This window comes from Bidens hawaiensis, unplaced genomic scaffold (genome assembly GCF_021521415.1).
Source record: "Bidens hawaiensis isolate Kalapana, Puna unplaced genomic scaffold, B.hawaiensis_p1.1 tig00017455_1, whole genome shotgun sequence".
NCBI lineage: Eukaryota > Viridiplantae > Streptophyta > Magnoliopsida > Asterales > Asteraceae > Bidens > Bidens hawaiensis.
The window spans coordinates 184,668-198,945 of NW_027492639.1; the positions used below are offsets into that span (position 1 = coordinate 184,668).

Sequence of the window (14,278 nt, forward strand, 5' to 3'; positions counted from 1 at the left end):
CAATACTGCTAATATCAATTAAAACAAGGCAACACAAGTCAAACTTGATAACACGATACTCAAAGGTGATTTAGAAAAGAAGGAACATGAATTTTAGTATTTTATGGAAACCAATGGACATAGTAACATGAAGATTTTTTAATGTTCATGTGGTATTCGGCAATTTTGGCCTTTGGGTCTACTTATTGACAGTGTAAGATACCACATACCGAAGGGTGAGATGTTGTAGAGTAACATAAAGATTGTCATTTATGATTATGTGTGATTGGTGACAATTTTGGGTCTACTCATCCATAGTTTGAGATCCTCTTATCATGATCATCGTGTAGCATATGTAGGGACCTTTTGTTCTAAGTTTGTTTTGGTCTCGGTGGTTATGTCAATTTCATTCTATCATACATGTTTTGGTTGTGTCGTGTTCGGTTTAGCCTCCGGTTTGATAAATACATGTATGTACAAGCTTTTTTTTTTTTTTTTAACAAAAATCATTATAATTTAGTTTTAATTGTTCACATAATATCATAAAAACTTGAAAAGAATAAATATTTAATCAAATTAAAATCATACATAATAGAAATTAGCTTCGAAATTCAATAAAATTCATACAAAGTAAAAAAAAACGTTTGACGTTGTTTTAATTGTAACTTCATCCCAAAACACAACTGAAGTTTCAGAAATCATGACAAAAAAACTGAGCATGGAACAGAAAGACAAGCAGAACAATATCTAAATAAACACCCCCACAAATCCTATACATAGAATCTAAATAAATTACATTAAAAACAAATAAATATAAAAAAAGATAAGGAAAGACATAATTACCCTTTCTTCTTCTTTCTGATAGGTGCAATGTGCAAAAGCATAAAAGAAGCAAGCAAGCAAGCTAAGTTAAAATATTCACATGCCAATCATGGGACCACTGACCCAAACACATCACATGCCCGCATGGGCACACTTTCAACACTCCCAGATCCAAGGTCACTCACTCATCCGTACCATTAACCACCGCAGCCGCCGGCGAACCATTGGTGGTGGTATCCGCCGCCTTGTTCATGATAAACCTTTCTTAATCTCTCTATCTCTTTCTTCAATGCCTCTTGATGAGCTACAGTTTAAAACAATTGATCAACTTTTATCGTAACATCTGGTTTCTCGTATCACCAAATATCATTTCATTGTGCTTATTAGCCGTTCACGTATTTTATTTTTTATAAGCTTACTCGTCGTAGAATTTTACCCAACCTAAGCATATTTAATTGTGAATTTTTATCTGAGCACTAGCTAATGGGTCCATAACATGTTGACAATATTAGAGGTGACGTGAGATCTGTCTAAGGTGTAATATTTGTGCACGGTCAAACTCATTAATTTCAAAGCTATGATCATGATCTTACCGTCTTTGAAGATTTTATCCTGAGCCAAAGCAGCAATCCGTTGCTTCAGCGAGCTGTTATCCACGTTCAAAATCAGCCTCTGGTGGTCGAAAAACGCTACCCGTGGTGATAATGTTGATACTTCCGTCTTCATAATCAAACAATTAACCGTAAATACTTAAAATCATATGAACTATAATCCATAATCTAATGAGATATACTACCTGTAACGTAGTGACACTGCGTTCGAGCTCAGAAATGTAATGCAGTTTCCGTACTCTCGATCGATGAGCAGATTGACGATTTGCCAGTATTCTGATTGTCGAAGCACGAGATGAATCTGACCTGATCCATGACGATGTTTCCACGGATTTCAAGATGAACGAACCACGTCTTGATCTTCTTCTCCGGCTGGTTGGGATCTGCAATGACTTTTTGGGGGTGTGGAGGTGACCGCTAAGAAATCTCCAGGATCTCTTGTTCACAGACACAAAAATACGGTGGTGGCTCTTATTGAGAATGACCAACCCCTAATAAGGAGGTGGAGACCTTCTTATATAGGGAGCCTCATTGCCACCATCATGGTACCCTAATGGGCCTAGCCCAGTTAGGGTTACCTCCACAAAACCCCCTCAGCCCAATAACATTGTATTAGTCCATATAATAAAATAAGCCAAATATAATAAATTTAGGGTCGTAAAACCGGGTTTAGTACCATACCCCTACACTGATCACAAATTACACAATTCGCATCATGACGAGTTTATTCGTTGTTCGTTAATTAAACTAACTATATATTATCATTAACTACCTTTTAACTCGTTTTGGATCATCAATTGTGCCACCTTCTGATGTAAAAGTAACCGGTGGCTTAACGGATTCCGTTACTTCATAACCACCACCATCTTCCACCTCTCCAGCAGTCTCAATCTTCAGCTGCACCGGCAACTCATCCTTCATTATCGGTTTTGTGTCGCTGTTCTGATCCGATGGAGTAGACGGAGACTGAAGATTCGCAGTAAAATCGTCGGAAAACATCGAGCTAAGCTGCTCATCATCCAAACGTTCAAATTCGTTACTATCCGAGGCCGGTATTAGCGATTCATTGACAGCAGAATTATGACATTGATCGGTAACAAACGGAGTTTCAACGAATTGAATTGGATCACTAGCGGATCTACGATGAGAGTTTCGTTTCGCGGAGGAGAAATCGACGAAATCGTCCATCCACGGCTGCCATTGGGGCGAATGAGGGCCATTTTTGGGGCAATGTTGGGACTTTTGGCGGCAATTGCGCCATGCAATGAATCGGAAGTGAGGAAGAAATGTTAGAAGTATAAAACGTTGAAATGAAATGAAATGAAGGAGTGATGAATGTATTGAGAATTTGGAATATGGGATGGTTATGAAATATATTTTGTTCGAATATCCCTTTTAAGTGGTATTTATCTAAGGAGAATTATTACTGGTATAGATATATAATAACATTCATATAATACAATGTAGAACTATAGATAAATGTTGCTTTGGAAATAATAATTATAATAACTTTTCTTTTCTTTTCGTGTGTTGGTGTTTCAGAAAATTTAAGGGAGTACACGTTTGGGTTCACCATAATTTGGTTGTGGAGAGGATGAAATAGTCTTTAAGATTGTTAGGAAAATTACTTGTAATGTGAGAGAGTTTTGTAAATTATATGGTATGGTTATGAAAGATTGTGAGTAGAGTAGAGTAGAGTAAAGAGAAATATTATACGGGAAAGTTAAATTTAATTGGGGTTTTACTATCACACCGTATAATTTTTTTAATATTTTTTTTAAAATAGTTGTGAGTAAATAAGAGAGAAAAAATAATAACAAATATATATAAAAGTATGGGTCAAATTATTCTACAAAGGAAAACAAATATGAGAATGATGAGAAAAATTTGTAGCAACAAAAAAAACCCCTTTAAAAAAACGAAAAAAGTAAAAACACAAAAATGTTTCCGCCGTCTTTCTCGCAAAAAAAAATAATAAAAAAATCATAACTCAAATTTAATAAAAAATTAAAAAAGTAAAAAACACAAAAATGTACGTTTCCACCGTCTTTCTCCTTCTAAAAAAAATGGTGAGTGAAAAAATTCGTGTATTTTTGTTTATTATTGTGTTTTGTGTTTATTTTTTGTCATTAATTGTGTCTATTTTCTTTTACATTGTGTATTTTTTTATATTGTGTTATATTACTCAACATTGTGCTATATTTTGTTCGGCATCGTGTTATATTTTGTGATTTATTGTGTCATTTTTTAGTTATAATTTTGTATTTTGTTCATTTTCGTCATTGTGTCTTTGATCTCGTCATTGTGTCTTTTTGTCAATTTTTTTATTTTTTTGAATGAGAATGATGGAGAAAACATTTAAGTTTTTAAAATTTTTCCTTTTTTTATTTATATTTTGAGTTATGTTTTTTTCTTTTGTGAATTTATTTTTAAGATTTTTTTTTGTGGTTACAAATCCTTTTCACGCTTCTCATTTTTGTCTCCTTTTTTTACTTTAACTTTACCCATAAAAGTATTATTTAATTGAACACGATAAAAAAAATACAGTGATTTTTAGTATAATTATATGATTATATATGGATATACTAATTTTTATCCCCCGTATTTCGGGGTTGTCTTATATTATTCGTTTATAATATTTACACATATTTTTTGGATTTTAATTTAATTTAATTTAATTTTATTTATTGTAAGGAAGTTAATAATATAACTATAATTTGATAATGAAAGGGTTTCACAAATAAATGAGATGTTATAACCCGGTTAAAAGTTATATAGGTTTGGTGAGACTCATGGCCTATTTTTTTTGTTATCATACAATTGTTTATTAATATAAATTTATAAATATTATTTTTTTTTAAATTAATATTAATTTTTAGTATATCCTGATTTTATAGGATTTTATAACCCGTTTAAAGACTATCTGGGTTTGGTGAGACTCATACACGTGAATTCGGGTCAAATGCATGAGAAGCCTTCATTTACAAAATAATACAATTTGGTGGCTTGAAAGAATGTAACGAGCAACCAGAGAGCTTTTAAAGATTTCATTTATATATATTATAGATAGATAGATAGATTGATAGATAAATAAATAGTAGGGAATAGGCTGGAAATGCTCTAAAAAGGCTAAATATTATCACTCGTACGCAAACCGAGTAGATATGCTAACAAGTTTTTAAAATTCCGAAAAACATGAATTCCTCTTGGCTCTTGCAAGTTTCAGTTATTACATCCCATCATATGGCATCATATTCAAATGAAACATAAAGCCATTTTCTTTGATCATGAAGCAAAAGATAATAATAAGTTGATACATTTAATTAAATGTTGAAACTCCCTTAATGTATTACGTGAAAACCCCCTAACTTTAGCCGGTTAATAAAATTTTACATGTGAAACTCGTCAATCTAATCAAATTCGACATGTGAACTCCGACCCAAACTTTTTTTTTTATTATTAAATGAGTTATAGTATAAGCTCAAGCCATGCTCGTCAGCTCGTTAAGTTTAACCTATTTTATGCTTTTAGCAAACCGGTGTCATACAACCTAGAAACAAACTCTATAAGTTTAAATCCTTAAAACCCCTACAAATACATTAGCTAATATTTTTTGTTATAGAAAATATAAAAGTGAACTTGTAGCTTTAATCAAACTTGCCCCGACATTATTACTAGAAACATGTTCGCATGTTAGGGCAATGTATGTTGTTTCTTATTATAATATTATAATCGCATTGTCGTTTTTAAAAAAAGAAAAAACTAATTAAGTTTAATAGTTTCTAATTAGTATCCCTATATTATTTATGTGCTTTACAATATCGCAGTGGTTATAGGGTCGAACATGATTCAGGTTTGACTTGGTAACCATAATACTCGACTTATGATTGGATCGGTTCAGCATATTTGGACTTGGTTCTTGGTTCAAAATATTGGTTGTGCATGGGTTCGGATCATTCTGGGTAATATCGAAATATGTAACATACTAGCATAAAGAACTCATATTTGATCCTAACCCATCTCCAACCCAACTTGAAAAGGTTGAGAAGGACCCACCTATATCGGTCTAGTCTTCACTTTAGCCGATTTTGCATAGGCTACAAGGAGTTGTTCCTTCAGTGTGTAGGCTCCTATGTAGTCAAAACACGTTATCATCTTTTTAGCCTAATCATTCCTCTCCCGTCTCTTCTGTAGCATGCTCGCGACATGTGTCATGTAAAGATTTTGTCATGAAAGCTGGCCCAAATGACATATCTAACCAACTTATGTGTCTATATTTGATTGTCATGATTAATTTTAAAAATTGAGTTTTCAATGCCTATTTTAGGTCGTATCTTGGTCACTATTTTAGACATTCTTTTTATTTCATAATTCTTTAATACTTGGGTGTTATGATTTTTGTAAACACAAATAATTACCTTGATAATTTGTTCTTAACAGTTAGCAGCATCTGGTTTGCCTCATTATTTATCATGTAATGGTTTCGAAAATTACACATCATATATTATAGTTAACAGCTGGAATTAAGGTGAATTATGAAGGTATGTGAAGAAACACGGATCCGTTCCCCTTGTCGGGTCCTAGATCCAATGAGTCCACAGGGTAGGATACGATAACAACCAACACAATATGAGTATAACTCCCTAAAGTCCAATGACCGGAACCTGCAAAACAGACACCGTGAGTCTCGTCACGGGAAGGACAAGAGGGGGGAGGTCTTCCCGTAACCACCCTTCGGCGTGAGAATCAGTACAGTTCTTAAGAGAGAAAGTACTAAAGTAAACAGAGTAAGTACAGTGGGAGTGTATGTGAATGAATGAATACCTCATGCAGTTTGATAAGGTATTTATAGCCGAAGGATATGGGAAGGTGATTGGTCCAGCTGTCCCTTTCTGGAAGATCTCAATAACCGTCTGGACGCGTGTCCCTTTGTGATAGGTTGAGCTATACGTCCCATGTGCATGGGTATAACAACCTGGACACGTGTCACCTTATGATAGGGTTGATCAAACCCTGGCCATGTGCAAGGTTATAACAACCTGGCCAGGTGTCCTCCATTCTTTGGTTGATGGGTCACGTATTCTCCAAGTAACAATCGAGGTTATTCTTTTAGAAGGTAATTAGTTATTTGCAGCTGTCCTGTTGGCATTGCCTCCCGGTCATTTTGTGCGGACGGGTACACCGTCCTGCGGATGACCTTTGAGGGTGCCAGGATGCTTCCGTATGCGTCATGTGGGTGTTTCTTCCTTAAACGATTAAGCGGGTGATCCGTATGTCTCATGGGTGCTTCGTGAGAGGCCCTCAGCTGACCCGCGAGTAGTATTTAAGGGTATTTGGGTCTTTTTGGTACCCTACCTCTCTATAGTACGCATTTATATAATAGAAAGTTTAATATTACTATGTTAAGTCTTAAGACCATTGGATTAAGATTTGATCTGTTTCAAAAGATTAGTATTTATGTTTCCAAAATATAGTTCACTAGTAATTCGTGCAAATCACTTTGGTGTTATTTTATAAGTATCTGATACCGTGGAACAAAACCGGTAGCGTTAGCTAAAACCCCGTCCATATTGAATTATGAAGCGACTAGGAGGTATTGTATTTGTATAAATTTTGATTATTACAATCATTGCCAAACAATTATCCATAGCTATGGAAATTAATTCTAAACGAAACATTTATACATCTTTATTACTATCTATCTTTATTTTATATTTTATTTTATTTTTTTAGTTGTCAAAGCATTCCACTTGTCAAATGGCTAGCCAAAGACCTCCAACAATCAACCCACATGGAGAGCTCGATTGTATGTCCTGTTGTCACTATTTTAGTTGGTTTGTGTCTTTTTCTTGTTTCTTTCTTTAAATATTTTCTTTTACAAAAATATCAATCCCCTTGTTATAAATAACTACTAGAAGAGTTTCTAAGTGTTTATTTAAAAAGATAACCTTTGTTCAAAAAATTTTAAAATATAAATTTAGAAGGTGAAAGATAGTGGTGAACAATGGCTTGTTATAAAGTACATTTTTTATTGGATTGTTCAAGATTAGGGGCTATCAATATTCAATAGTAGAGATATTGAAATAAGATGAACAAATATGGCACTTAGGTGGGTTTTAAAGACGTCATAGTTTTAGAATATTATAATTTATAAAGCTTTTAAATATAAATTGAGGTCATACTAACGTGACTATTTAAAGATTTTTGATCTAGTTGGGATACTGAATACCTTAAGAATATTTAAATTTACGGATGTTAAATTAGAGTAAAACTGGTGAAAGTATAAACTTTTTGTATTTACTTGATAAAAAGAGAGCTACAATAACGTCATTTTCAATATATACAGTATCTTTGGGAAAAAGAAATACAATAAAGTTATGATAGTGATCTAGTGCTAGGACCATGTAAAAATCTAGCAAACTATGCAAATGAAATATACCTCTACACACTATATACAAAAATAACCGTCTAACAAATGCTGATATAGATAACTATTTACGTAGATGATAAAACCGGTCATAAGGTCACTTAATTATAATGTGCTCAAAGAAGCACATTAATCGAATTTGGATTGAACGGTGTATAGAAATTTTGGGCAGCATTTAGTTATATGGTAGCTTTAATGTATAGAGCTTCTCCGAAGACGGTATACACCAAATTTATATTTTAAGTATAATTGTGATTAAATTACTCAATTCCTCACTTATGCATAGTGCCATTTTATATGTTTATTGTATGGTCAAGTCATATGTTGTCTCTTACCATGTAATTGGTATGTCTGGATGAAGTGATAATCCTAACAAGATGTGTTAAGTAATGTCGAGGTCTGTTTTGTAAATATTGTAATCAGTTTGGTATTAGTAGCTGATAGGATTGTAAACACTTTTTACTTTTTGTTATTTTGAATCTAATAAAATTCCGTTTGTTTGTTAACTGAGCTTTTGAATCTCTCTGGTACCTGTTTTCAAGATGTTCTAGAATTTGACTTACACTAAATTGATTAATTGAAGACATTAACCCTCCCTAGGGCGAGATGAGGACTTTAATCCTCACAAGGATAAAATTTAAGTCTGTCTAGAGACATTATCTTTACGTATGGCTGATAATTGGGTGTCTGTTTAAAACATGATAAAACTTGTTAACAAAAAAAGTGTGGTATTTGATTTTTTTTTCTTAAATAATTGAAATTAGTAGACTAGACCCCATCGTTTTCTCTTATTGGTAAATGAAACTTAAAACAGTCTTATAGTAGTGACATATAAACTAGTTAAATCAAAATGAGTCGAATTCATGTTTGATATTTGTGTTAAGGGCGTCTTTTTAACCTGTTAAACAGGTTAAGACACGAATTGTCAACCCTATTTTTCACGGTCATATTTAGAGGTGGCAATGTGAGTGAGTTGGGTGGATTTGGGTGATGGGTTAGAATGGGTGTGGGTCAGGATGAATTTTTAAAATAGAGGGTTAGGATGAGTATGGGTCAAGATGGGTAAAGTTAACCCATCTTGACCCAACTGAATGTGAAAATACAAAGGGTTTCAAAAACCCCTCAAATAAAAATTCAAAAAATTTAATAAAAAAATAATAACTCAGAATATAAATAAAAACGTAAAATGTAAAATATCTAAAATGTTTCCTTCATCATCCTCGTTCATTAAAAAAACCGGTCTTGTAACGGCTCAGGTTCGATTTTTTCTGTTTTTTTTTCGTTTGGTTTTGCTTTTTTTCATTTTGGTTGTTTTCAGTATCTATTCAGTTTCATGGGTTTTGTTTAAATTAAAATTTGATTGAGCTTGTTTTAGTCCATTTTAACCCATAAACAAAAGTCACTAGCATTTCCCCAACGGCCCAACACATCTTGACCTCGTTGGGAAAAAATTTTGATTCATCCTAACCCATTTTAATGTTAAGAAAACAACCCATTTGAATTTGTTTTGCCACCCCTAGTCATATTTAAAGAAATATGATCATGAATATTATTACTGAGATCAGTGAATCTCACACCTTGATCTTGGAAACCACCAGTTTATAATTGCATTAGAAACCATGATTCTCGACAAATCAACATTGAAATAAAGATTCTCATGTTCAGTTAAAAGCACACTAGACTTTTGCCTTATTCCAGTTCTCAACCCATGACCAATATGAGCTCCAAGCTTCCTTCGTAACTCCCAAAACTTCTTCGTAGTGGCTCCCTCCATGCCTCATTTCATAGAAAACCTAAAAGTGGCTCTATTTCATTATTAGTTTTTCAGTTTGTTATTACTTAAAACTCCACATATATAGACAACAACCAAAATAACACATGAGAAACAAAAGAAATAACATGCATAACTAAGATATATCAGAGTTTTCTTTTTCTTGTTTTTGCCTTATGATCATCATTATTTATCTACTGTGATCATGTACATACATTTCAGCTACACACATTAGACATATTCCATGTGGGAAACATCATCATTCCCGGTTTATATGAATCCTGAAAACCCGATGAACAAACAACTCTACGATTCATTATCTAATTGCCCGTGGTTTTGTAACCCCGTGTTTGTGTTTACTGTGCTATCGACAAAATGTGATTTTAATCCAATCCAACATTGATAATAATCATGATCCACAGATGGCGATTCAAGAGCCCATGGACAGATTCGTGGCATTAGACACGATTCAAACATGAAAGCCATCGTGTCTCTTATTCTGTGGGGCCCAGCATCATTTCCTTGCGCAATCGTAGCCTATCGAAAATAAAGTATCTATATAAAGTGAAAAAACAAAGTTACCGAAAAACCTCATTTCTTTAAAATATTTACCTCGTAAGTTTTAGTGTCAGGACCGTGAGGAGTCATGCAACTGTGAAGGCTTGCACCACCAGGCAGAAACCCATCAGCTTTTGCCTGCAAATGTATTTTTATTGTTACTATCTAACACCATTATAAATATTGACCTTTTTTGGGTCAAAATTGGTGGCTCTAACTGAAACAGTACCTCATATCCTCCATGAATAAGACCCATAAATTCACTCATGCAATTGCGGTGGTAGTAAGGCGGTCTAAACGTATGCTCAGCAACCAACCACCGGGGCGGGAATATCACAAAATCAAGCAATGCAACTCCCGGTTTATCAGTTGGTGCAGTCAAAACTGCATTAAGATTGAAAAACATATAAGAGAGTTTATTAGTGTATATGAATACTAATTTTTCTTATTTTATTAGAATTGTATAAAAGACAATATTATTATAATATACTGACCGGTATTAATTGATGGATCACCATGGTCAACCAAAACTGTATTGTAAGGGCAGAACTTGCTTAGATCATACTGCAAGCAAATAATATGATACAATCAGTCAACAAGCAAAATTATCTAAAAGAGTTCTAAAAGTAAAATCTCTTTAAATTAAAATTAAAATGATATTAGGTTATCTACATGTTTTGATATAGGCAATTCTAATCTACCAACAAGTAAAAAGATTACAATTATTTGTTCACCAATACTTATAAATAATTACACATTCACCCACTTACAATAATTTACTTGTTTATAGGCTTGTAAACGTCTAGACAAACCAAATGGACACGAACGGAGCACATGCTTATGTTCGTTCGTTTAATATCAACCAAACAAACAATCGATCACGGACGTTTATGACGGGCATAACGAATTTAGATGAAGGAACATTCACAAACATAAATGAATAAACAACATTGTTTGTGTTCATTCATTTATTAAATAAACGAACTTCCTGCCGAACAGTTCACAAAAGCTTTTTAAATGTTCAGTACGTTTACAAGCCTGCTTGTTTAGACTTCACTGGATTGGTGTCAATTAATCCATCAATCAAACTAAACATAAATCTCAATAAGATATACTCAATTTTCTCACTTTATTACTTAAATTAATTAACAGACGTGCATACCTTATAGGGGACATAATTACCATGCCACGCAACCACATTAAAAGGTGAAAAATCTTGTATGGCAGTAAAAAGTTCACCACCAAATTTCTGAATAATGGTGTAACCCGGACGAGATTCCTGTTCAAATGAAGCTTTTGGTACAAGAAAATCCCTTGCAGAAGCAAGTCCATTTGCACCTAAACAGAATTAACTTGATTAAAAACTTAAGATGACACACAAATATTATCGTCATTAATATTAGTAGTAATCACCTATTGGTCCAAGATCAGGCAGTTGAAAATGAGCACCAAAAATCTCAGCAACATAACCACGTGAAGGGCCATCGGGTAAATCCACAGAAAACCGGAATCCTTGAGGCAGGACTACTATTTCACCAGGGCATACTTGTAATTTCCCACACTCAGTAGTGATCCACAGCCCTGTATTGATAATGTCAAATTAGTTACTAATTTGTATTAATATATTAATATTTAAACCTTTTAGATGCTGATTTAGAATTATGATTAGTTACAACTTACTTCCAGTTTGGGGAACTATCAAGAAATCGCCATCCGCATTACAAAAAGCACAATTCTCCATTGACTTGTTTGCAGTGTACCTAAGCAATCACATCAGTACATCACATTATAACAAAATCAAACTTTATAACATGCAGCTAACTAATATCGAAAACACCTTACATGTGAATGGCGAAACCGTGTCTAAGGAACGAACTGCCAGCACCGCAAACAGAGTATAATCCATCAACAAAGTCTGTTGGTTCATCTGGTACATCAACAGGCTTCCATCTAATCTGAGTAGGATTAATCGCACTATTAACTTGACTGAACTCACTCACAAGCTTCTCATGTTTAGGTATTCTTGGTTTAAACGGTTCATGAGTGACTGATGGCTTGATCCGATACAGCCAACTGTTACAAACAGAAATTAACATACAAACATCTCAGGTACAAATATTTGTATAACATAAAACACAAAATAGAATCTTATGGCACAGAACCAGTGTTGTAAATGTCGCGATTAGTAATCAACTGATCACCGATCAATCGCTAATTGGTATGCTACCAAAATGATTTCACCTAATCAGACCTAAATATCTGTCGTCAGTCAAATCCAGTCCAAATTGTTCAAATTTTGGTCCAAATCAGTCAAATTTCGGTCAAAATCCATCAAAATTGGTCAAAATCTTTGAATTTTTTGGAAAATGAAAACTTGGATTTTAATAATCCAAAGTATGACCATTGGCCAATAATAATCCATACTATCACTTTGACCATTAACACTCCTATCGGTGACTTTCATTGCCATGGACAATACCAGTAGCATAAACATTTGTAGATTTATATTTAACTTCGACTCGACTTCACTGGCAACAAAACAATGATTATCAACTAAATGGGGAGACATACAAGTGAAATCGAGTGGAAACAATATAAAAACTGAGTGAATATATAATGATTATGCTTATGGGATTGTTTTTAGCAACAAAAACGAAAGTTACAACTGTCAGTGGTCAACACGAGTGATTGATGAAAAAATAATATTTACTAAGCCAGATACAAAAAAACAATAAACTCATCATACATCGTTAAAAACAACCGTTAGTTGTACTGTGGTGTTTAAAACAAAATTAAGTATTTATTTATTTTTATTCTTCAAATTAGTACTTACTAGTTATCGATTTTATTAATTTAGATGGTTTTAAATCGTCTGGGATCAGAGAGCACATCTTCCAGAAAACTAGATATAAATTCCAATCCGAGTTAACGGAAATCGATATACCTTCGTTGATTGAGCTTGCGAGGTGCGGTAAACGAGGTGCCAGAGATCTGTTCGGCGTAGAGGCCAAGTGGACAGACAAGTGGACTGTTTTGCCCCTTGGGAAGAGCTCCGGGAATAGCTTCGGAGGAGAAGCTGTTTCCGAAGCCGGACAGGTAGTCTGAATCTTCGGACGAGAAGGCGGAGGATGTGGATTTGGGAGTCATGAGGAGGAATTGAAATAAGATTTGAGTCAAATCAAATATATAGATATAGATATAGATATAGATATAGATGAAACGTGGCACGTTGCGGATATACACTGACGTGTGTAGGTGATCAACTTGAGGGTGCTTGAAATTGATTAGTCCGTCACTCCCAATGGCACGTTTTTTTCCCCCTTCAATAATAATTGTCTTTTAACACCGTTTTCCCTTTGTTTGCATTCACGTATTTCCCCCACACTAAAATATATATATATTTCTCTTACTGCTTAATTATATAATATTTTTATACATCTATAGTTTTCTCTCTCATTTACTTATAACCGATTCAATAATATTAAAAAATAAATAAGGACAAACTTTATTTTCTCAAATTTACAAAAAATCACTACATTTTTTATCTCTATTTCATAATATACACTCACAATCACTCAAAACACCACCATATAATTTACAAACTTTACTCACATACTTTTAAGGGATGGAATGAGAATGCTCTAAAAACATTTTCAGACCGTCTCTCTCTATAATTATAATTACACTAAAAATCACCACTCACAACAAATAAAAGTTTGTATAGTGACAAGCTTAAACAAACTTAGTAACAAACTCAAGTCTAAGAATAAGCTCGTTATTAAGCCCGAGCTTGAGCATCACTTGCGGGTCCAATCTAACGTATTTTTTTATATATTTTAACATAATAATATTTGTTGTATGTAAAATATGGTTGAAAATAATTTAAAATGATTTAAAATTGTATTATAAAAAATATAAATATAATATATGAAAATAAAGTATATATGTATATAAATAAATCATGATAGATAAACATGTAGAATAACTTAATATTCTAAAGTCACTCGTTATATATTCATCATACAAAAACTCATTATATTTCAAGTTAGATTATAAATTATAATTGTTGTAATTAACAAATATATATAGTTCTTAAATATATTCAAATCT

General features: G+C 33.3%; 1 protein-coding gene and 1 pseudogene across 2 annotated transcripts; both read right to left on the minus strand.

The window, feature by feature from the left end:
- Positions 1 to 653: 653 nt before the first annotated feature.
- LOC143553926 (basic leucine zipper 34-like) lies at positions 654 to 2,726 on the minus strand (annotated as a pseudogene). The gene is made up of 4 exons (XR_013138917.1): positions 2,185 to 2,726; positions 1,598 to 1,688; positions 1,395 to 1,521; positions 654 to 1,105 (listed from the first exon to the last, which is right to left on the minus strand). The product of XR_013138917.1 is annotated as a basic leucine zipper 34-like (transcript).
- Positions 2,727 to 9,771: 7,045 nt separating this feature from the next.
- On the minus strand, positions 9,772 to 13,321 carry LOC143553934 (homogentisate 1,2-dioxygenase-like). The gene is made up of 9 exons (XM_077043815.1): positions 13,113 to 13,321; positions 12,011 to 12,241; positions 11,849 to 11,928; positions 11,582 to 11,749; positions 11,331 to 11,506; positions 10,663 to 10,732; positions 10,398 to 10,552; positions 10,223 to 10,306; positions 9,772 to 10,147 (listed from the first exon to the last, which is right to left on the minus strand). Exons 1-9 carry the CDS (start codon positions 13,313 to 13,315, stop codon positions 9,917 to 9,919), a joined length of 1,398 nt encoding a protein of 465 aa, XP_076899930.1. The 5' UTR covers positions 13,316 to 13,321; the 3' UTR covers positions 9,772 to 9,916.
- Between the last annotated feature and the right edge of the window lie 957 nt (positions 13,322 to 14,278).

What these genes read in the sequence shown, in the direction of transcription:
- LOC143553934 (XM_077043815.1), bottom strand. Translation starts at nt 13,315, where the DNA reads ATGACTCCCAAATCCACATCCTCCGCCTTCTCGTCCGAAGATTCAGAC. An exon ending in CACGGTTTCGCCATTCACAT is followed by an intron (nt 11,929 to 12,010) that starts GTAAGGTGTTTT and finishes GTGATTGCTTAG; the next exon opens with GTACACTGCAAACAAGTCAA. An exon ending in TTATTCATGGAGGATATGAG is followed by an intron (nt 10,307 to 10,397) that starts GTACTGTTTCAG and finishes ATACATTTGCAG; the next exon opens with GCAAAAGCTGATGGGTTTCT.